A 22,559-nucleotide genomic window follows, 5' to 3' on the forward strand; every position below is an offset into this window, starting at 1 on the left:
CCTCAAGATAAAATCACAGTCCCATCCACCCCATCCCTGAACCATTTATTTATTTATTCGTATGCGGCCTTTGGTTGCTTGGCCCCCCTCATTTTTTCTGGGGGCACTGCTGTGCCACTGATGCAGTGCCCCCTTACCAGCTCGCTGGTACTCAATTTGCCGACCTCGGAAGGATGACAGGCTGGGTCGACCCGCCTAGTATTAATTCAACAGCACGATAGGGGCTTGACATCAAGACCCTAGGATCTTAAGCCAGCCACCTGAACCGTTAAGCCAACACCAGGCTTCCTGAACCATTGAGCAGCACACTTTACAGACCTGCAAGCTACAAGTTGGACGAATGATTGTTTTACAACCGTTGACTAATGAATATTTTCAGATGTTAGTTGATTACCAGAAGCAGTGCAGGTTTGAGGCTTCGCTTGTTTTTTGGTTTGTTCAAACATGTTCTTGTTCTGGTTGAAGACGGCCAGCATATTGATCATTGCAATACTGCACTGCCTCCTCAAGCAAAGACTCTGTCTGTTGAGGCCAAAGTTAAGTTGTTATGAGACATGGCAGTCCGACATGAGTGTGCAAGTTTGCACAGAAGGCAGTGTACAAATGCTCGCAGATAAGCTTACATTGACAGAAACGACAAGTTTACATTACAGTAAAAAATTATTCCGGGGAGCTATGAGAATGAGGTTTCACAACCTGGTTCATGAATAATGATCCTTTACTGGAAAAGGAGGTGGAGATTTTGGGTTCGGGGAGAACTTCCTCCCACCTCCGAAAACCCTCATATGGAGATAACGACCAATGGCCGAAAAGGCTTTATTAACATATATGATCACCCTTTCACAGTGGAGGCTAAAGTTCTTCAAGGCAGTTATTTGGGCCGAGTCTTGTTCCATATACAGTGGGGTGCAAAAGTACGAGTCCAGCAGGAAATGTATTAATTGAGACATGATAACAACAAAAATCATTGTATTGTAAGGTGAAATCATAAACACCTTATTCGGGTTTCCATGAACTCTTGAGGATATACCCACACTTGTTATAATAGGAAAAAAATCAAATCTGTTTGAACATATTGTTGCGGTTTTGTAAATAAAGGCAACTCCCCCCCCCCCCCCCCCCCCCCATAGTTAGTTACACCACAACATGTAGCCTCGCTTAGTTAGTTATTTCTTATTAAATGTGAAGTATAGTCTCCTTCCCAGTGTTAGTATGCGTTGAGGCAGGTAGAGTAATGGTAGGCCTCATTGAAGCCCAAAGTGCCTTGTCATGGGAATAGGACAGGCCTTGCAGGCCCGAGGGAGGAGCTGGAGGGCGTGGCCGGTGAGCAGTGGGCGGCCAATGGGAGCTGAATGGAGTGGCCGAGGGTGACCAATAAGGGGCTGTCACGACACGTGACCCCAGGCGGCCAATGGAGGCCCATGGAACATTCGAGGGGGGGGGGATTTCGGGGGGGCTATAAAACCTAGACCGGACCCCCGCTCGCTCTCTCTCTGCCCCGTCGCTCTCTCTGCCTGGACTCCCTGCACGTGCGCTCTGCCTCACTGACCTTGAGATACGCTCCTTGGATTCCTGCTACGTGCATGACCGTGATCAATGCCCCTGCCACGAACATCCCCGGCTGTAGTGTCCTGGGGTTGGAGCGATCCTTGGGGGTATCCGCCAAACGAGCCCGTTCAGGCAAACTGCACGAGCGGCTGCGCTTTGGGCGCATTCCCCTCTTCCTTCCCTTCCCTGAACGAATCTGAGGGCCCTTGTCTGGGTACGTAGGTAAGGCCGTTAAGATTCTTCGCTGTGTCCTTTTCCTGTGAATATTGTAATAAATCCTGTGGTTTGTTTCCAATCTGGCCATCATCGTCCTTTCACCATTGGCCTAGCATTTCACGAGTTAAAACCGCTCAATTGGGTTCAATAGTGATTAACGGCATGAGTTACACGACGCACAAACCGCTCGGGCGTTAAATACCAGCGTGACACGTGCGAGGTTCAGTCCCCGTTCTCACGGCTGCATGTGTCGAAGGTACTCGGGTCGTGAGCATTAACCCTTCCACGCGTAGCTTTGGGCTCGGCGGCTGGAATTGCTTAGCAATCCGTCCACCACGAGTATAGTGTGGGTGGGGACCTCGTGGACTCGGAGCTCGAGGGGGAGCAGGGCTTAACCCCCCCTCAGTACGTCGACGAGCTCGAGATCCGCAACAATATAATCACTAAAATCGGAGTGACCCCCTTTTGCCTTGATAACTTCCTCAACTCCTCTGTCCTCCCGCTCATGCCTAATAGGCAGAGCAATGCAACTGTTTAGCCAGAAGAGCCTTTTAAAATCGAAATTGTTCCTATCGACACCCAGAGCTATTTTGTGTTCCACAGACAGGTTAATATGTGGCAGATATTTCCTGTTGGACAGGTTGCATGCAGCAATAGCTGGTGTGGTACTTGCATCCTGGTACTCATTACATTCTCCCTCTTTTATATCTCTTTCCTCACATTTATCAATGCAGTTATTTTATTTAAGGCCAGGCCTCGATGAGGACTATATAGTCTGTGTCTGGAGCATTCAACATAAAAAAAAACAAGACCAAAAGTCTAATAACGGCTTAGCCGGGCTTGTAAAATATTATAAACCACAAACACACATGATTAGCTTTTTAAACATTCGCTAATGCTGTTTATAACATTAAACAAAGAAATTTGGAGGAATCCCGACATCCATGAGGTAAGTTTTACTTACAGAACTGAGCGAAGATCTACTGTAATCTATATACCCCACAAGGGTTGGAGGTGTGCTCATTTACCAAGCAGCTAGCTAGCACTTGCCAAGCCAGCCGTTCCTTACGGGTTTTGAATGGAGTGCTTGCTCGAATGCTTAAACCACTTGGTGATCTCTCCACAAGAAACTTGGTAAATGAACACACATCCAATGTTCTTGAGACCCGATCATAGATCGACTGTAATCTATATACCCAAAAGAGGCATGACCTTTCCTGCCAGTGGCCAGACGGAAGCCAAACAGTTCAATCTTGGTTTCATCAGACCACAGAATCTTGTTTCTCACAGTCCGAGAGTCCTTTAGGTGCTTTTTTGCAAACTCCAAGCGGGCTTTCATGTGTCTTTCACTGAGGAGAGGCTTCTGTCTGGCCACTCTGCCACAAAGCCCAGATCGGAGGAATGTTGCAGTGATGGTTGTCCTTCTGGAAGTTCCTCCCATCTCAACACAGGATCTCTGGAGCTCAGCCAGAGTGACCATCGGGTTCTTGGTCACCTCTATTATCAAGGCCCTTCTCCACCGATTGCTCAGTTTGGCCGGGCGGCCAGCTCTAGGAAGAGTCCTGGTTATTCCAAACTTCTTCCATTTAAGAATTATGGAGGCCACTGTGATCTTGGGAACCTTTAATGCAGCAGAAATGTTTTGTAGGCTTCCCCAGATCTGTGCCTCGACACAATCCTGTCTCTGAGCTCTGCAGGCAGTTCCTTCGACCTCATGGCTTGGTTTTTGCTCTGATATGCATTGTCAGCTGTGAGACCTTATATAGACAGGTGTGTGCCTTTCCAAATCATGTCCAATCAATTGAATTTACGACAGGTGGACTCCAATCAAGGTGTAGAAACTCCCAAAGATGATCAAGACAAATGGGAGGCACCTGAGCTAAATTTCAAGTGTCATAGCAAAGGGTATGAATACTTATGTAAATGTGATATTTCAGTTTTTTCTTTTTAAGAAATTTGCAAAACTTTCTAAAATCCTGTTTTCTCTTTGTCATTATGGGGTATTGAGTGTAGATTGATGAGGGAAAAAATGAATTTCAATGATTTCAGCATAAGGCTGCAACATAACAAAATGTGATAAAAGTGAAGGGGTCTGAATACTTTCTGAATGCACTGTATGGTCCGGAAAACCTCTAACTTTTTGCCGACGACTCCACATTGTGTCACACAGTAGCCCCATCCCTCTGCCTGGCAAGATAGCAGCTGTGTGTCTCTCTATCTCTCTCTCTCTATTGATCTGGAAATGATTAGAAACTCATGGTCTGATAAATGGAACATGTCCTTAAAAATCAAAGCTACTCAGTCTGCAAAGCCTTTGTCTGTAGCTCAATGGAATAGTTTTCTCCCCTATGGGCTGGCATCTCAACAACACATATCTCTCCCTAATTCTGTGCAATCTAAAGCTCTGAAAATCATTGGAATCTCCCGTGATGAGGCAGAAGCACAGGGTCTGTTGCTTTCACGTCGCAGGCAAGTTATTGGTCTCTGTTTTTTTTTATTGTCTGTTCACCGATCGTGCTCTCTGTCCTCCAACCCTCCCTATCTATTCCAAGATGCGCACGTTCTTCCTTCCTGATTAAACCTCCAAAATCTTGGCTGTCTGCACACGTAGTCAGGTTCACTATGTTAACAAATATAATTTCGTTCAAAATTTTGGGATTCGCAAACCTGTACATTTTTGGAATCTTCAGAGCATGGAGAATCTGAAAATCAATGTTGGCATTTGCACAGACACCTGCATGGCCGCCATTTTGGATTTTGAAAATGGCCGCCATAAAATACATATTTTGCGCGATCTCGGCTTCTAGTCAACCCAGAGACTTAATTAAATATGCTAATCCTATGTTTTCTGGGTCAAGGAATCCAATAAAGGCCTCAAAATAGTGCTCAGGATTATAGAAAAGCAACAAACAAAGGTAATTGAAAACCATTGTCTTTATATTTGTGATATAACTGTATTACATAATGCATGATATTGCAAGTCCTTTGAAGTTATAGGTTTGGGTTTATAAAGCAAGAAAGCAGCCTTGTTAGTATCCGATTGAACTATAAGTCCCATACACAGGATCTACGAAGTCTATACCGTTCAGGGATATGCTTTTACAGATCTTCATCACTGTCCTGAGTGTCATTTTCGGCAAAATTAATTTGCAAATGCCAACATTAAGTTTTGGATTCCTCATGCTCTGAATATTCCAAAAATGTATAGTTTTGCTAATCTCCAAAAATTTGGAACGAAAAAACATGGTGAACGTGACTAACATAGACTCGTTAATTCCACGCTTCTCCCATATATGGAAACACCTTCCACAAAGTGTTCTATCTCATGTACTCCTCCTTCCAGGGATTCAAGCTATCAGTGCACCACCATCTTTGTCATTCTCAATTCTGTCCTGCGATCTTTATTAGGCCCGTTAACCTTTCCTAACTCAACCATCTTATTTGATAACTTCAGTACGTTTCCTCCCCCCACATCTCGTCTTTTCCTGTCGTTCATTCCCTTGATGTCAGATCTGCCTTGCTCTTACGTGAGCCTCGTTCCTGTAACAAAAAATAAATCCCAGCTAGTACCGGTTTTGTCATCGAACAAATCAGATGATTCAGTTCTCACTTGGTTCGAGCCAAGGCCTCATCCAGTTGACGAAGAGACTGTGGACAGACTTGGCGACCACAGACATGCCTCCCTGTTGGATGTCCTAAGCATATTCAATCAGATTTAAGTGTGGAGAGCGTGCAGGCCTGTCCATGCGATTGATGTAATCCTAAAGTGCAGTCTTGAGATGTGCACCAAGTGAATGGGTGTTGTCATCCATGAAGGCGAAACGACGATCTTACTGTTGTGCCAGAGGGATCACAACAGGCGTATTCATCTCGTTCCTGCATCTGACACGTCATACCACACCTTCCAATCACGACGCTAATCATCACTCATCAGTATACTATAGATACATCGGTGAAAATAATATTCAGCCAATGGTTTACCCTTCAGCTGTGACGCGTCCTCCATTGCATGCACCGCCCTCCATGGCGCCGTGTTCGAGTGGTGCAGAGCAATGCCCTTCTGGACCTCGCACCGCCGGCACAAAGCCTGTTCGGAATAATTGTCTTCAGGGTTGAAATTTTATGATTTATTGCTTTTTGCAGATCATTCTGGAAGATTGCTGTTGGAAAGGGTTCCTTCTGGCAAGGTTGGCAACATAATAATCCACCCATGAGGTTGTCACCCCTTTGCAAGCAGAACAAAACCTCTCTGCAAGCTGTCCGATATGGCAGTACTTTGTTGGCATCCTAGAAATGACACTGCGGACTGGGGACCCAAAGGCATCCCGATGGCACGAGCCAACCCGTTTGTTGTTGAGTGATGTGAATTGCTCGCCGAAACTGCCTCAGACCACATTGATGGCAAATTCATAGAGCAGATTGTCCAGACATGTATGTGGATTCTGTGCGAGACGTGATGTCCAGCTGAGTTTCCATGATCGCTCGGTTTAGGGGACGATAATTGTTACGTTACATGTTGTGTGTCCCATTTCCCGAATGATTTCCTTTCCTCAATAGCCATGACGAAGCAATTTCTGAACTGTGAATCCATAGTTCATTTTGCAATTGAAATGCTATTGCTTAATTTCTTTTTGTGAGGAGTAAATCTTCTCCTGAATTGTTTTCATGGTCCATTAAGAACTGTGTGACAGAATTCCAGGCAGTGAACCTCTGATTTGAGTAAAGGCCATTCCATTCCAAATTCTGGCAAATAAAATTTACGGTGATGAGATATATATATATATTCCCGTACGATTCTGGGGACATTTGAGAAAATGGAAAACTGGATATTTCATAATTTTCATGGAATCCATCATTACTGTGTGATGTTATTTTGCAAGATTACGACACACACACACACACACACACACACACACACACACACACACACACACACACATACACATACACACACACGCTTATACATGCAAATGCGTACAGACACACACACACACACACAATATTATACGTGACATATTATACGTACATATTATATACACATTATAAAGTGCCTTCAGAAAGTATTCACACCCCTTGACGTTTTCACATTTTGTTGTGTTACAGCCTGAATTTTAAATGGATTAAATTGAGTTTTTTGGTCACTGATATACACATAATTAACCTAAACACTAACCCTAACCCCATAAAGTCAGTGGAATATATTTTAAATATATATAAACGTAATTAAAAATTAAATACAGAAATATTTAATATACATAAGCATTCAACCCCCTGAGTGAATACTTCGAAGAAGCGCCTTTGGCAGTGATTACAGTTTCAAGTCTTCTTCGGTATGTCTGTATCAGCTTTGCATATCTGGATTTGGGGAGTATCTTCCATTCTTCCTTGTCGGTTTGCACAAGCTCTGTCATGTTGGATGGGCAGTGTTGGTGAACAGCAATCTTCAAGTCTTTCCACAGATTCTCAATGGGATTTGAGTCTGGCCTTTCACGTTCTTGTTCTGAAACCATTCTGGTGATGCTTTGGCTGTATGCCTGGGGTCATTGTGCTGTTGGAACGTAATTCTTCGCCACAGTCTTAGTTCTTTTGCACTCTGAAACAGGTTCTCCTCAATAATTTGCCTGGATTTAGCTCCATTCCTTCTTCCCTCTATCCTTACAAGTCTCCCAATCAATGCTGCTGAAAAGCATCCCCATAGCATGATGCTGCCACCACCACGTGTTAGATGGATGATGAGCTGTGCCCAGTTTCTGCCAGACGTAGCACTTTGCATTCCGGCCAAAGAGTTCAATTTCTCTCTTGGATTCTGTTGAATTCTATAAAACCCAATATTATTGGCATCTCCTGCAATGTGACCGAAGCACAAGGCTTGTTTCCTTTGTGGCCTTTCAGATTTTTACTGCCTCTTCTTCGATCTAGCTCCCTTTGCTCTCTCAGCCCTTCAACTTTCCCCCAGGTCCTCCAGTGCAAACACGTTCTTCCTGACATCCAGCATTACCACCTGTTACGTGGTCCCCTCGGTGACTACCTGGTCTCGGTGACCCCCGGACCGTGAGAGGACCTTCGCCAGCAAGTAGTATTATATATATGCGCTTTCGCAACGCAATCCCTATGAATTCCACCCAAGAGAAACTGATGTGCAATGATATATTTCCAGGGTAAGGATATCATACGATTTCAATGATACAATCACGGATATTCCCCGAGCAATCAACAACAAACAACCATCAACAATTCCCAACCCACAATCAATTCCCTATATGATTAAGATGGCCATCTTATATATGTGTGTCCACTTCTGTACTCACGACCCCCTTTTGGTCTCTGCCCCTCACAATGTCTCTGGGCCCCTCCCGACCGAGATGCTGGTCGGCGTCGCCGCACTCGGGCGGTTGAACGAACCCCGGGTGGACGTGTTTCCACCGGGCAGGTATCGTACCAGGCACCGCGGCTGCAGCCCCTCGTGGCCACGCGAAGCGGGCACGGCAAAGCAAGCCAAAAGCCCCACGCCGCTTGCAAGGCGTGTTAGGCCCCAACGGGCGACCCGTACGCGTCTGTTTAGACGGTGCCGCGAACGGTGCCAGACGCGGGGTCGATGCACGGCCCCACGTCAACTTGACATCTCCACCGGGTAGGTACACGTCCCGGTAACTCCTCTCGCCAGACGGGCTTCGGAACGCCGCTTTTCCACGCAGCGCAAGGTCGATCCCACCTTTCGTCGGAGCGGGGCGAGGAAGAAGAATACTCGTCGCTTTTCTTCCTCGTGTCTTTTCCTCTTCCGTTTCCGGTCACTTCCGTTTCCGGACACTTTTCAGAAGGGCTCCTGACCCTCCAACCACAACAACCCTTAATCTACTACACATGGATAAGCAAAGACCTGAATGGTAATTCACATACATTCACATAAATATGTAACACTCCCCCCCTTCAAGAAAGAAAGTTTGAACCCCGCGAAAACTTTCTTTGCCGGCCAATTTGGAGAAACCAACCAGATAACTCAACCCCCCCCACATTATCAGTTCCCCCCGGGCACAGTTATCACTTAACAATAAAGCAACCAAAATTTCACCACAACCCCTCCAGATTACTCACTCTGGACTAAGCACCAGCAACGACATTGTCCCTGCCAAATCAAACTCCATCTCATGACCCTCTGACTTTGACCGTCAGTTTCTTGTGAATGAAGGTTAAGGGGTTGATCAAAGATCCAAAGTTAAGCCACTCGATAGCACTTTTTCCGGGAGGCCAAGCCGAGTATTCACTACATGGATGCCTTTAGGAACGTGGAGTTCACGGTTAGTCCGTGCAGGAAAGTTCTCTACATGGGCGCCTTGAGGAACGTGGAGTTCACGGTTAGTCCGTGCATGAAAGTTCACTACATGGACGCCTTTAGGAACGGCGTTCACGGTTAATCCGTGTAGGAATCTTGGCCCGGCGGCTCCGCCGCATTCAGTGCTTCAACTTCTCAGAACTTCCCTAATAATTAGGGTGGGACCACTTGTCCCTGTAGTCCCATGAATAGCGGTCTCCTTCTCGGCCACTACTTTGCCAATCCTTCCTTCGGGAGCGGCCGTAACTCAGGGAGCCTCCATAATAATATTGATTGCGGCCACCACCAAAACTACCGCCCAGTTGTCCTCTCCTGTAGACCTCTCGACGCCTACGAAATGCCTTCCCTACTGTTATGGTCCGACCCTCCAAATCCTTGCCATTCCAATTCTTCTCTGCCTCTCTGGCGTCTTTTGTGCTGGCAAACGTGACAAAGCCGAACCCTCTTGACTGTTGCGTTTCCCAGTCTCTTACCAACCGCACTTCCACCAGCGGCCCATATCTGTTGAAGACAGAGGTCAGAACTTCTTCCTCTGTTTTGAAGTTCAGTCCCCCTACAAATAACTTGGCACTTTTGTCGCCATCCCGAGCTGGTGTGGTGTTATTTTCCCTGCTGGGCTCTTTACCAACCTTCAGGTTACCATAAACTTGACCCCCGGCCAAATCATTCCCGATAACCACAGATACACCCTCTACAGGAAGCGTGGCTTGTAAACCGACGGTGACCGGTCCTGACACCAAATCGGACTCCAAATGGATGACATGAAGGGGAGCACTAACACCGCCCCCGATCCCCTGTAAACGAACACTATCCCCCGTTGCCGTCTCCTCGGACCATGGCAAAATGCTTTCAAGCATTAAAGATTGATGTGCCCCTGTGTCCCTCAATATCCTAACCGGTTTCCGGTTAGTCGAGGCTCCATCCCGTGACACAAACCCCTCTGAAATAAATGGTTGGTAACCCTTTTGATGGCGATTTCTCACAATGGCCATTGCATTTGGAGTCGTAATAGTCGGACTCCGCTCTGGGTCTTCCCTTTTCATGCGGTAACAACTGGACATCAAGTGTCCAGGTTTCTTGCAAAAAGCGCAAGTAGGCCCGGAGGAAAAAGTCGTGGTCTGCCTCGGGCCCCCCGAACTATAAGGTTGTCTTGGGCCCGCATCCCTCTGATTTCGAACAGGTGGGGTATCATAGTTGTCCCCATAATCATCTCGAGGCCGCCGCCATGTAAGGTCGTTCTCCGCACCGGGTGTTCCATAACTCCCCTGCTGAAGTCTAGGCGAGGAGTTAGGTTTGTGGACCCCTATTCGGTGGGTTAAGGCATAATCATCTGCCATGGTGGCTGCGTCCCACAACTTTGGTACTTTCTTTTCCTGCAGGTACACTTTGATGTCCTCGTGGACACACTGCTGGAATTCCTCCACCAGGATCAAGTCACGCAATGTTTCGAAGTCTTTCCCGACTCCTTTTGACTCACACCACCGATCAAACATGTTTTCTTTCACTCTGGCAAACTCCACATGGGTCTCACTCTCCCTCTTCCTGGCATTCCTGAATTTTTGCCTGTAAGCTTCCGGAACCAACTCATAGGCTTTGAGGATGTGCTTCTTCAGTACCTCATAATCTGCACATTGGTCCATTGGTAGCGCCGAATAAATTTCCTGAGCTTTCCCCACCAGCACACTTTGCACGAGTATGGTCCAGGCCTCCTCCGGCCAGTTTAATTGTCGAGCCACTTTCTCAAAGTGTGGAAAAAATTTCGCGACTTCTTTTTCACTGAACGGTGGAACCAGCCTCACATGTCTGCCCACATCCCAGGTTTTCTGGTTAGGTGTCGACCCCGTCAGCAAGGGTGGTGCCTCTCCCCGTTCTCTCATTAACTCCAGCTCCTTGAATTTGATTTCTTGCTGAAGCTCCATGTCACGTTCCTTTAATTCCCTTTCCGCTTTTCTCTCCTCTGCTTCGAGGTCCCTTGCAGCTCTCCTCTCCTCTGCTTTTCTCCCTTCTAACCTTTCCTGGAGTTCTCGTTCCACTCTCCTTTCCTCTGCTTGTTTCTCTTCTCTCCTCTCTTCTGCTTTCCTTTCTTCTTCTGCTCTTTCCTTTTCTGCTTTCCTTTCCTCTTCTTTTCTTTCCTTTTCTGCTTTCCTTTCTTCTTCTGCTCTTTCCTTTTCTGCTTTCCTTTCTTCTTCTGCTCTTTCCTTTTCTGCTTTCCTTTCTTCTTCTGCTCTTTCCTTTTCTGCTTTCCTTTCTTCTTCTGCTCTTTCCTTTTCTGCTTTCCTTTCTTCTTCTGCTCTTTCCTTTTCTGCTTTCCTTTCTTCTTCTTTAATCCGTTCCTGGCTCCGTAATTGCAACTCCAGTTTCCGGAGCTCAACATCTTCTGGTTCTTCGGGTAGCCACTCCCAGGCTAACTCGTCCCATGTTCCTAATCCCACCATAGATTGTATCACCGTGGCCTGCAACTCTGCCTTCCTCAAATTAGTTCGGACCTCCAAGTTAAAATGTTTGGCCAATTTCAAGAGGTCCGACTTTAGTAACGCTCGGAACTGTGCCTCACTCGGTGTTACCGCAAAGTTCTGTGCCACAAACGCCATGGTGACTATCGTTAACACCTGTTAACCTTCACCCAAGACTTTACCCCAATTTCCCCAAAAATTTACCAATTAATACTTAATTAATAAATTTTAATTAATAAAAATATTATTTTATTATTTTATACAAATACACTTTTAGATCCCGGACGTAGACCCAATTGCGTAATTTGGACGAGCCCCCAATTCTGTTACGTGGTCCCCTCGGTGACTACCTGGTCTCGGTGACCCCCGGACCGTGAGAGGACCTTCGCCAGCAAGTAGTATTATATATATGCGCTTTCGCAACGCAATCCCTATGAATTCCACCCAAGAGAAACTGATGTGCAATGATATATTTCCAGGGTAAGGATATCATACGATTTCAATGATACAATCACGGATATTCCCCGAGCAATCAACAACAAACAACCATCAACAATTCCCAACCCACAATCAATTCCCTATATGATTAAGATGGCCATCTTATATATGTGTGTCCACTTCTGTACTCACGACCCCCTTTTGGTCTCTGCCCCTCACAATGTCTCTGGGCCCCTCCCGACCGAGATGCTGGTCGGCGTCGCCGCACTCGGGCGGTTGAACGAACCCCGGGTGGACGTGTTTCCACCGGGCAGGTATCGTACCAGGCACCGCGGCTGCAGCCCCTCGTGGCCACGCGAAGCGGGCACGGCAAAGCAAGCCAAAAGCCCCACGCCGCTTGCAAGGCGTGTTAGGCCCCAACGGGCGACCCGTACGCGTCTGTTTAGACGGTGCCGCGAACGGTGCCAGACGCGGGGTCGATGCACGGCCCCACGTCAACTTGACGTCTCCACCGGGTAGGTACACGTCCCGGTAACTCCTCTCGCCAGACGGGCTTCGGAACGCCGCTTTTCCACGCAGCGCAAGGTCGATCCCACCTTTCGTCGGAGCGGGGCGAGGAAGAAGAATACTCGTCGCTTTTCTTCCTCGTGTCTTTTCCTCTTCCGTTTCCGGTCACTTCCGTTTCCGGACACTTTTCAGAAGGGCTCCTGACCCTCCAACCACAACAACCCTTAATCTACTACACATGGATAAGCAAAGACCTGAATGGTAATTCACATACATTCACATAAATATGTAACACACCCATCCTCTTTTCTCCTGTTTGTGGATTCATTTTCACTTCTCTCTCTCCAGGGCTTCAAGCAGGCAATGCACCATCATCATGTCATCGCCCTTCCCTTCCTGTGATATTTTATACCCCCATTAACATAACCTAACCTATAACCTTCATATTTGTACATTACTGTGTTTTCTCTCCTTCCACCCGCTCATCTCAGGGTGCCGGGGAATGTGGGACAATCTTTCCTGCTGGATGTCCGTTGAACACGCCGCCGTTGCAAATGTCAGATGTCCATCCTTCATCGTTATTTTCCAGAATAAAGATGGTGGGTATCTAAAGCATTTATTCACAAAATGTTATGAATATATGTGCAATGGCTTTCCAAATTTACAAAGTATTCTTAAAGAGTAGGTAATCTATATTTATCTTGCATAAAACATTGTTGAAAGTTTATGGACTCATAAAAGAGCTGTTGGCAGAGGGTGAAAGGCCAGTGCACAACAAATAGTGGGGATAAAACAGCTGAACAATGGACGAATGAGGATCAAATAGCCTGATGGAGGTAGGACGAGCAGATAAAAATAGGATAGAGCACAGATTTCAGCGAAGGGAGGAGGAATGGAAAGGAAAACGTCAGCAAGAATATGAGGTCAAGATTTAGGGATCAATGAAAACGGTGGAAAAGGGATTGTAGGGAAAAACACGATGGGACAAGCTTGGGGAGGTGATTCTACGGTTGTGAGAATAGGGTATGCTGTAAAGGAAAGGTGAGGAGCAAGTCTTTGTACAAACAGAGGAGAGGGCAGGGAGAGCAAAAAAGCATTGGGAAGAAATGGGATGAGCGACCAAATACGCTCAAGGAAGAGTACTTCTTCTTTCGCATGTAGTACGGGACTGCAGGTAGCATCATTGGCTGGGGGCGCGGTTGTGCCGCTGATTTTTCCTATTCCTTGATTCCTGATTTTTCCTATTTTTCCCCTTTTACCTGTACACTGGTACTTATTTCACCGACCGCAGAAGGATGATAGGCTGAGTCAATCCCACCTGGTTTTAATTGAACGGCCAACCGGGATTACGAACTCGGGACCCTTCACCCTAGGATCCCAAGCTCGCCAGCCACCCAAACCGTTAAACCAACACCAGGCTTGGTAGAATACTGTGATGCCACCAAACCTGTCTGGGATACATGCAGTGCCGCGTTAATTCAATGGTGGGCACTGGGCGAAGTATAAACTAGCGGGCCTCAATTGCTTATCGGTGCTTTCAAGAAAACGCCATATAATTTGATAAACCAAATTTATCTATATTTTATATATATGAAAGAAAGTTTTTGTTTGTTTGTTTGTTTGTTTGTTTGTCTGCATGCGCTAATCTCCTGAACAGTGAAAGATAGGAGGAAACCTCTGCAACAAAAAATGTTGGGACGGGCCCCGGGAAGGTTATAGGCTAGGTGGCGAGGCCGGTCGAGGCCCATTTTGCAATTAAAGGCTGAGCTGAATTATAGTAGTCAATCTTCTACGGCCGCGGGTAAAAGCTGAATTATAGTGGTAAATTCATTCAAAAATAACCAAAAATGTCGGGACGGGCCCCGGGAAGGTTATAGGCTAGGTGGTGAGGCCGGTCGAGTCCGCCTCGGTCGGGCAGGGCCAATTTCGCAATTAAAAACAGCTGAATTATAGTGGTCAATCTTCTACGGCCACGAGTAAAAGCTGAATTATAGTAGTAAATTCATTCAAAAAGAAACAAAAATGTCGGGACGGACCCCGGGAAGGTTATAGGCTAGGTGGCGAGGCCGGTCGAGTCCGCCTCGGTCGGTCTGGGCCAATTTCGCAATTAAAAGCTGAACTGAATTATATTAGTCAATCTTCTACGGCCACGAGTAAAAGCTGAATTATAGTAGTAAATTCATTCAAAAAGAACTAAAAATGTTGGAGCAGGCCCCGGGAAGGTTATAGGCTTGGTGGCGAGGCCGGTCGAGGCCCACCTCGGCTGAGCTGGGCCAATTTCGCAATTAAAAGCTGAGCTGAATTATCGTAGTCAATCTTCTACGGCCGCGAGTAAAAGCTGAATTATAGTAGTAAATTCATTCAAAAGGAACCCGGGCAACGCCGGGTGCTTTCAACTAGTTAGTGATAAAAACGAAAGAAATTTTAAAAAGGGGAAAAAGTTTTTGAAAAAAAGGTTTGTTATTATTTTATCCCTTGGATGCAGTAATTGGACCTCGGAGGCCCACAAGGTTTTTTTTGTTGCAAAAACTATGTTGTACAATTTTTTTTTGGAATGAGCCTCATTTTTAACCCACTTTCATGTTGCAACACAAAATTCAGTGACATAAAAAAAAATTCATTCATGCTCGTGGGAAAATTTTCATTCATTTATAACACGAAAATCCCACACAAATGCAGGCCTGGGGCCTTCGAGGCCCTGCATAAATGTTGTTGTACTACTCAGTTATATCATTATTTTTTTGATATGAGCCTCATTGTATGCTCCTACAACTTGGTTACAAATAATTCAGTGACAAAAATATGAAATTTTTCATTCAGATTCATGGGAAAAGCTTCATTCTTCATTCATAACACTAATGCAGGCTAGGCCAGGGCCTTGGAGACCAGGCATAAATGTTGTTGCACTACTATGTTTTATCATTATTTTCTTGATATGAGCCTCATTATATGCTCCGATAACTTGGTTACAGATATTTCAGTGACAAAAATATGAAAATTTTCATTCAGGTTCGTGGGAAAAGCTTCATTCTTAACACTAATACAGGCCTGGGGCATTAGAGGCACCTCATAATTTTTCTTGGGTTATAACCATGTTATATAATTATTTTCTTTGCATGAGCCTTCTTGTATGCTCCTATAACTTGGATATAAATAATTAGATGGAATAAATATAAAAATATTTCATTCAGATTCGAAGTAAAACCTTCATTCATAACACATTACACATTACCCATAACACATTACACATTACCTATTACACATTACCCATTACACATTACAAATTACACATTAAACTTATTACACAATACAAATTACACATAATCATAATAAGTAAATAAAATGCCCGGGCCTCCCAGGACTGCATTGGTGTATGATTTTTGACAATGTTGCGAACATATACATTCTAAATAAAAGGATCAGTGAATCATATTTTTTTGAGCAAATACTCCTCCATGAGCCTCAACCTTTTAATGAAAAAAAAGTTGAAAACCCCCCCAAATTTATTTGTTTTGCAAAAAATAATAATTATTCATTACTTGTATGGGATTCTTCCAAATAATAGGATCAATGATTCACATTTTCTGAGCAAATACACATCCATGAGCATCGACTTGGATTGAAAAAGGATATGAAAGAAAAAAAATCTATAAAAAAGAAAGAATAAAAAAGCCTTACGCGAATACATTTGTGGGGCCTCCGAGGCCCAATGGCTGCATAGGTGTAGGATTTTTTTTGGGGGGGGATACAAGACCGAGGCTCGTGTAAGAGCTAACATTAATCACAAAAAAATATAGACACACAAAACATACAATAAAGGAAGCGGGAGACAAGATGGGGAGAGAAAGGGAAGCACACAAGTACAACAGCAGAGAACAGGGACATTGGGAGATCTGTGGGAGGGGGAGGGCTTGGAGGATGGGGGCATGGGAAGAGGGTAGGGTGGGAGAGGTATAAAACACATGGACACTGCTAGGACTTCCAGGAAATAAGTTGGTATTTCAAAAAAGTGGATCTGGGGTGAATTAATGGGGGTAGAAAAGATCAAGGTTTTGGATGGGGGAAGATAAGAGATGGTGGTGAACAGCTGCTTTGAAGACCTGGAGGGAGGAGTGGGATTGAAGAGAGTGAGGGAGTTTGTTCCAGAGGCGGGAGAAAAGAGGAATGAAAGAGTGAAGGTCAGCAGAGAGTCTTGATTTTGGCAATTTCACCAGAAGAGGGTTGCTGGCAGAACTTGTGCGACCTGTAGGAATATTTGGGGGACAGAGCACAGATAGAGCTGGGGGGGCTAGGCCGGATAGGAGTCGGTAGAAGACAGAAAGACCACCTACCTGCCTGCGGTGAGTGAGTGAAAGGCCCTCGGAGTTAGCTTCATTGCGGGAGATTCCAATGATTCTGTAAGCTTTAGTTTCAACAGCGTGAAGCCGAGCTGGGTGTGAGGCAGGAGCACCAGCCCAGAGGGGAGAACAGTATTCCATTGCGCTGTGGATGAAAGCCTTGTATGTGGTGAGGAGCTCAGGTGTGCCAAGGAAGGACCTCACACGATGGAGGATGCCCAGTCGGCGACTGGCTTTGGAGGCCAGCTTGGAAATGTGGTTTTCCCAGGAAATATCATGGCAGATAGTGAGACCCAAAAGCTTGAGTGACAGAACTTCTTGGAGAGGATTGTTGAGAAGGTAGATGGGAGGGTTGTCCAGTCGGTCTTTTTGGAGAGACATAGTGAGAGTGTGAGATTTGTCAGGATTGAAAGACATGTTCCATTTGTTTTACCAGTCTGTGGTTTTGTCCAGGTATTGACAGGATTTTTGACAGTTGTGGTCATATACATTCTAAATAAAAGGATGAGTTAATCATATTTTTGGAAAAAATACTCCTCCATGAGCCTCAACTTTTTAGAGAAAAAAAAGTTGAAAACCAAAACCCAATTTTTTTTGCAAAAAAAAAGAAAAAAAGATTCATTACTTGTATGAGATTCTTCCAAATAATATGATCAATGATTCACATTTTCTGAGCAAATACACATCCATGAGCATCGACTTGGATTGAAAAAGGATATGAAAGAAAAAAAACTATAAACAATAAAAAAAAAACATTACACGAATACATCCGTTGGGCCTCCGAGGCCCAATGGCTGCGTATGTGTAGGATTTTTGAAGCCTGCATCCAAGAGTTAAAGTAGACTTAATATGTTAATATTCATTCTTAATCTTATACTGTAATTGCAACGTTTTTCTGGCTTTTAGTCTTGCAAACTCATCAATGATATCGGTGAAGTCGATCAGCTTCAAAATGTCGATCTCAATTTACATCAACATCAAAGCAGTAAGGCGTTGTTTTGCATTGCAGAACATAACTCTGACCTCACACTCCCACCCTTGACCACATCTTGCTCTCTCTCTCCATCTCTCTCTCTTGTTTTGTGGGCCCCTTGAAGCACCAGTTTGTAGCCCTGGGTAACTGTCCCTTTTGCCCATTGGATATAATCCTGGTCCTGGTGACAGGAGAGCAACAGATCCTGCACTTCATCCTCCTAATTATATGCACCAGTGACCCTTAGGGCTTTGGCCTCCATTGCCTCCAGTGTTATGAGCTGGGATGTCACACCACCAACTAGAGCTACGGCATGAGTCTGGGTAGTTCCATATTCTTTCCATTTCCTAATGATGGAGCTCACTGTGCTCTTGGGAAATTCAACACTCCAGAAATTGTTTTATACCCTTTCCCAGATATATGCCTCCTCCCAATTATATCTGAGTTATACGGACAGTTCCTTGGACTTCATGGTAGAGTTCCTGCTCTGACTTGCACTGTAAACTGTGGGACCTTATCTAGAAAGGTGTGTTTCTTTCAAAATCATGTACAATTAATTAAATTGGCTACAGGTTGCCTCCAATCAAGTTGTGGAGACATCTCAAGGATGATCAAAGGAAATTGGATGCACCTGAGCTCAATTTGGAGTCTCATAGCAAAGGGGTTGAATACATATTGACTCGAGGCATTTCAGCTTTTTCATTTTTAATTATTTCGTAAAATTTCCTAAAAAGAAAATTCCACTTTGATATTATGGGGTATTTATTTTCTGTAGATCAGGGACAAAACTCTCAATTTAATCCATTTTTTATTTAGGCTGTAGCACACCAAAATGTGAAAAAATCAAGGGGAGTGAATACTTTCTGAAGGCACTGTACAAATAGTCTCTTGTGGCCCCGGAACCAAACAAAAAATATGTACTTATGACGACACTCACAGCTCACACAACTCCCACTCCACCTTCCCCCTCCTCCCAAACATGATTAATAGTAAATATCATCATTTATAACTTATCGTACATCGACAAGCCCCAGATATGACCAGATATGACGGTGTTAAAAAGCACGAAGGTTAAGTTAGAACGCGCCCATCTATGAACTTTCAGCCTTTACGTGCCCACATTGTCGGGGTTTTTTGCAATACAGACTGAAACATATCAACATTTTGTACGAGTTGATCAGGACGTTCTCCACACCCCTTCTCGCGGGTACGCTTCCTAGTACTTATGGCTTCTTTAAAAGTTTTATTCGTCATTTCATTCTGCAATCCTTATCTTTGAGGCATATGTCCAGGTAGCCACAAATCACTTTGATACTAAGGGTTTCTGCGCATGCTCGCCGAGCATTTAGGGGTGGACTCTATAAATTTGAAAGTGTCATATTGATGGGATGATGTCAAAATGGTGTACGGATACAAGATGACGCCCCTTTCCCATGATGCTTTGTGTTGTACAGCATTTGATGGCATAACTTCACATTATAATGCAAAGTGTACCTCTGTGATTCCCCACATGACGGTACCTTCCACAGGTGTGGTACACAGGAACTGCAGCGATGGCCACTGGAGTGAGCCGTACCCACCTTATGAGATTGCCTGTGGATTCAATGACAGTGAACCAATGTCGGAGCAGGTGTGTGGACATGTGTGCACTATCTTCATGTCACAGTACACCGTAGAGTAGCGTGGGACAATGTCACTGTGCTTCTAATTTTTGAAAACTCTACTCTTGCAGTCATCATTATTATTACATGCCAGGTAAAACACAATGTCAGTTTGTGTGTTCGTACAGATGTCTGTCCCCCTTCATGAGGGTAGGTTTTAAAGGTCAATCTTTTAACACGAATGTGTGTTCTCCACGGTATATTTGTGAGGGTAAAACAAACTGGAAAAACATTTTCCATAAAAGAGTAATTGTATCTCTTGTATTGGAAATGTATACGGTGGCTTGCAAACCGAGCCTCAAGGGCGGTGTACAGAAGCGATTTTAGAAATAACAAGTACAAGGTGCAGGGAGGTGAAATTCGCTGCATGTGATGTGCAACACGTGAAGAGTAAAACGAGTGTTTGTTTACATCCATCGGATGTCTAATAAATAAAGAAGATATAAGCACACCTGACACTAGGCCAAGGCTTCAGACTTTGCACGCTCACGAGGCTGCACCCTCAAATAAACTGTTTCAAACCGTCATATTTGACGGGCTTTTTACGAGTTATTAATAATTGCCTGGTGTTGGTTTAACGGTTAAGGTGGCTGGCTCAAGATCGCAAGGTCCTGAGTCCAAGCCCTTGTTACGCCATTGAATTAAGACCAGGTGTGTTGACTCAGCCTGTCATCCTTCCGAGGTCGGCAATATGAGTACGAGCTTACTGGGATGAATGAGCCATTCGGGTATCCTGCGTCGGAGTGGCAACCCATCCAGGATTGTGCCCAATGCGCAAGAACCTGCTTTGGTAGCCATATGCATCTAAAGATGCAAAAAGAGTGGTTATCATCATCATTATTAATAATATTATTATTATAATTGTATATATACTCAATATGTATATATACAAAATATACAATACTCAACTCAAGCATCACCTCTCTGCCAATAACCTGTATGAAACATTCCAATCCGGATTCCGGTCCAACCACAGTACTGAAACTGCTCTCCTCAAAATCACCAACGACCTTCTCCTCTCCTCTGATGCTGGCAACCTCAACATTCTCATCCTCCTCGACCTCAGCGCTGCCTTTGACACCATCGATCACACCATCCTCCTCACCCGACTTGAAACCACCTTTAACATTACCGGCACTGCCCTCTCTTGGATTAAATCATACCTCTCTGACAGACGTCAGTTCATCTCCATCAATAACTGCAAATCCCCCACTGCTCCCCTCCCCCAAGGTGTCCCCCAAGGTTCAGTTCTTGGCCCCCTCCTCTTTATCCTTTACCTGTCCCCCCTCGGTCACTTAATCCGCCGTCATGGTCTCCAATTCCACTGCTTCGCCGATGACATCCAGCTTTTCATCTCCACCAAGTCCATCTCCACCGCCACCCACTCTATCCTGACAAACTGCATCACTGAAATAAAATCCTGGCTTCAAATCAACTTCCTCAAACTTAACTGTGATAAATCTGAAATAATCATCATTGGCCCAAAAACGCTCACCAAGTCCACCCATAACTTTGCCCTCAACATCGACGGTTTCCCAGTGTCCACCTCCCCTCACATCCGGAATCTTGGCATCATCTTTGACCAAACCCTCTCCTTCGACAAATACACTAAACAGATCACAAAGACAGCCTTCTTCCACCTGAAAAACATCGCCCGTCTCCGTCCATCCCTCTCCTCTGTGGCTGCAGAAACCCTCATCCACGCCTTCATCACTTCCCGTCTGGACTACTGCAATAGCCTCCTTTATGGTTCACCCTCAACAATCACCAATAAACTCCAATACATTCAGAACTCCGCTGCCCGTCTACTCACCCATTCCCGGACCCGTGACCACATCACCCCCGTCCTTTACAAGCTTCACTGGCTCCCCATCTCCCAGAGAATCCAGTACAAAATCCTCCTCTTGACCTACAAAGCCCTCCATAACCTGGCCCCATCCTACCTGGCTGACCTCCTCTCCAGACACACTCCCACCCGCAACCTCCGCTCTGCTGGTACCAACCTCCTGACCCCCCCCATCCGGACCAAATTTAGATCCTGGGGGGACAGGGCCTTCTCCATCGCTGCTCCCACCCTCTGGAACTCGCTACCTCACACCATCAGAGACTCCTCCTCACTCACCACATTCAAAACATCACTCAAGACCCACCTGTTCAACACTGCATTCAACATTTAACCCACAGCATCTAACCCCTGACTATCTCCTCTCCTTCTCCCTCCTTTGTGCTTTGAATATTTCCCTATTGATTCTTCTTTTTTTGCAATTGTCTTTATGTTTTGCTATGCGTTATGTTTTGCACTCTGTCAAAGCGTCTTTGGGCTTCCTGAAAAGCGCTATATAAAATAAATGCATTATTATTATTATTATTATTACATTGGTATGGAGACTCATGAAAGTGAAAAACAGGGGTCAATGGACCAATCAACAAAATGGGGCAAAGGGCGAAATAGTCGGATGACAGCAAACTGATGCCCCACAGCACAAAGAGTGGAAACAGTGGGAACAGGGTGTCACCCAGTAGGTGTCGGAAAGCTGATCACCATTGAAAATGGCAGGGGCCGTGAGGTGACTGTGGGAAGCAGGCTTGAAATTCTCTTGGGAAAAGATCTTTCGACTAGAAAGAATTGAGATGAGCGTTGAATTTAGATTTTGGATGGGTAACAAGGACAGGGTAGAACGTGTGAAGCTGTCCAGCCTGGGTTTGAATCCCGACCCAGCTGCAAACTGTCATCCAGCGGTGTTTCGCAGGCTTACTAGACCGTGTGAACAGCGTATTTCTTCCAATAACTACCCGAGGTATTCATTCACCCCAGTCTTACATATCTTATCCTCCTGCCCACATTGCTCCTCTTCGTTTTCTCCTTTTTAATTTTCTCACTTGAATCCCTCCCCACAAACTATTGTGCATACGTAATAAGTTGACCCTCTCCCCTCTTCCACCTTCGACGATTGTTCAATAAAGTAGAAGTGGATCTTTATCTTCTCAGAATTGAGACATAGTCCTACACGTATGTTGCAAAGGTACACAGTGGCTCAAGCATTGAATTTGTATGAATGTATTGTTATTTATTTCTTTATTTCCTAAAAGCACTGG

General features: G+C 45.1%; 1 protein-coding gene across 2 annotated transcripts in view; it reads left to right on the forward strand.

Annotated features, from left to right (window-relative positions):
* Positions 1-22,559, forward strand: part of LOC144893004 (vasoactive intestinal polypeptide receptor-like) — a 156,947-nt gene that overhangs the window by 68,135 nt on the left and 66,253 nt on the right. For both annotated transcript variants that reach the window (XM_078782246.1, XM_078782245.1), the window contains 2 exons: positions 12,984-13,091; positions 19,332-19,432. In XM_078782246.1, the coding sequence (XP_078638372.1) occupies positions 12,995-13,091; positions 19,332-19,432 (198 nt within the window). In that variant the 5' untranslated portion in view covers positions 12,984-12,994. The remainder of the gene's footprint in view (positions 1-12,983; positions 13,092-19,331; positions 19,433-22,559) is intronic.

Source organism: Myxine glutinosa, chromosome 7 (genome assembly GCF_964187855.1).
Source record: "Myxine glutinosa chromosome 7, kmMyxGlut1.1, whole genome shotgun sequence".
Classification (NCBI taxonomy): domain Eukaryota; kingdom Metazoa; phylum Chordata; class Myxini; order Myxiniformes; family Myxinidae; genus Myxine; species Myxine glutinosa.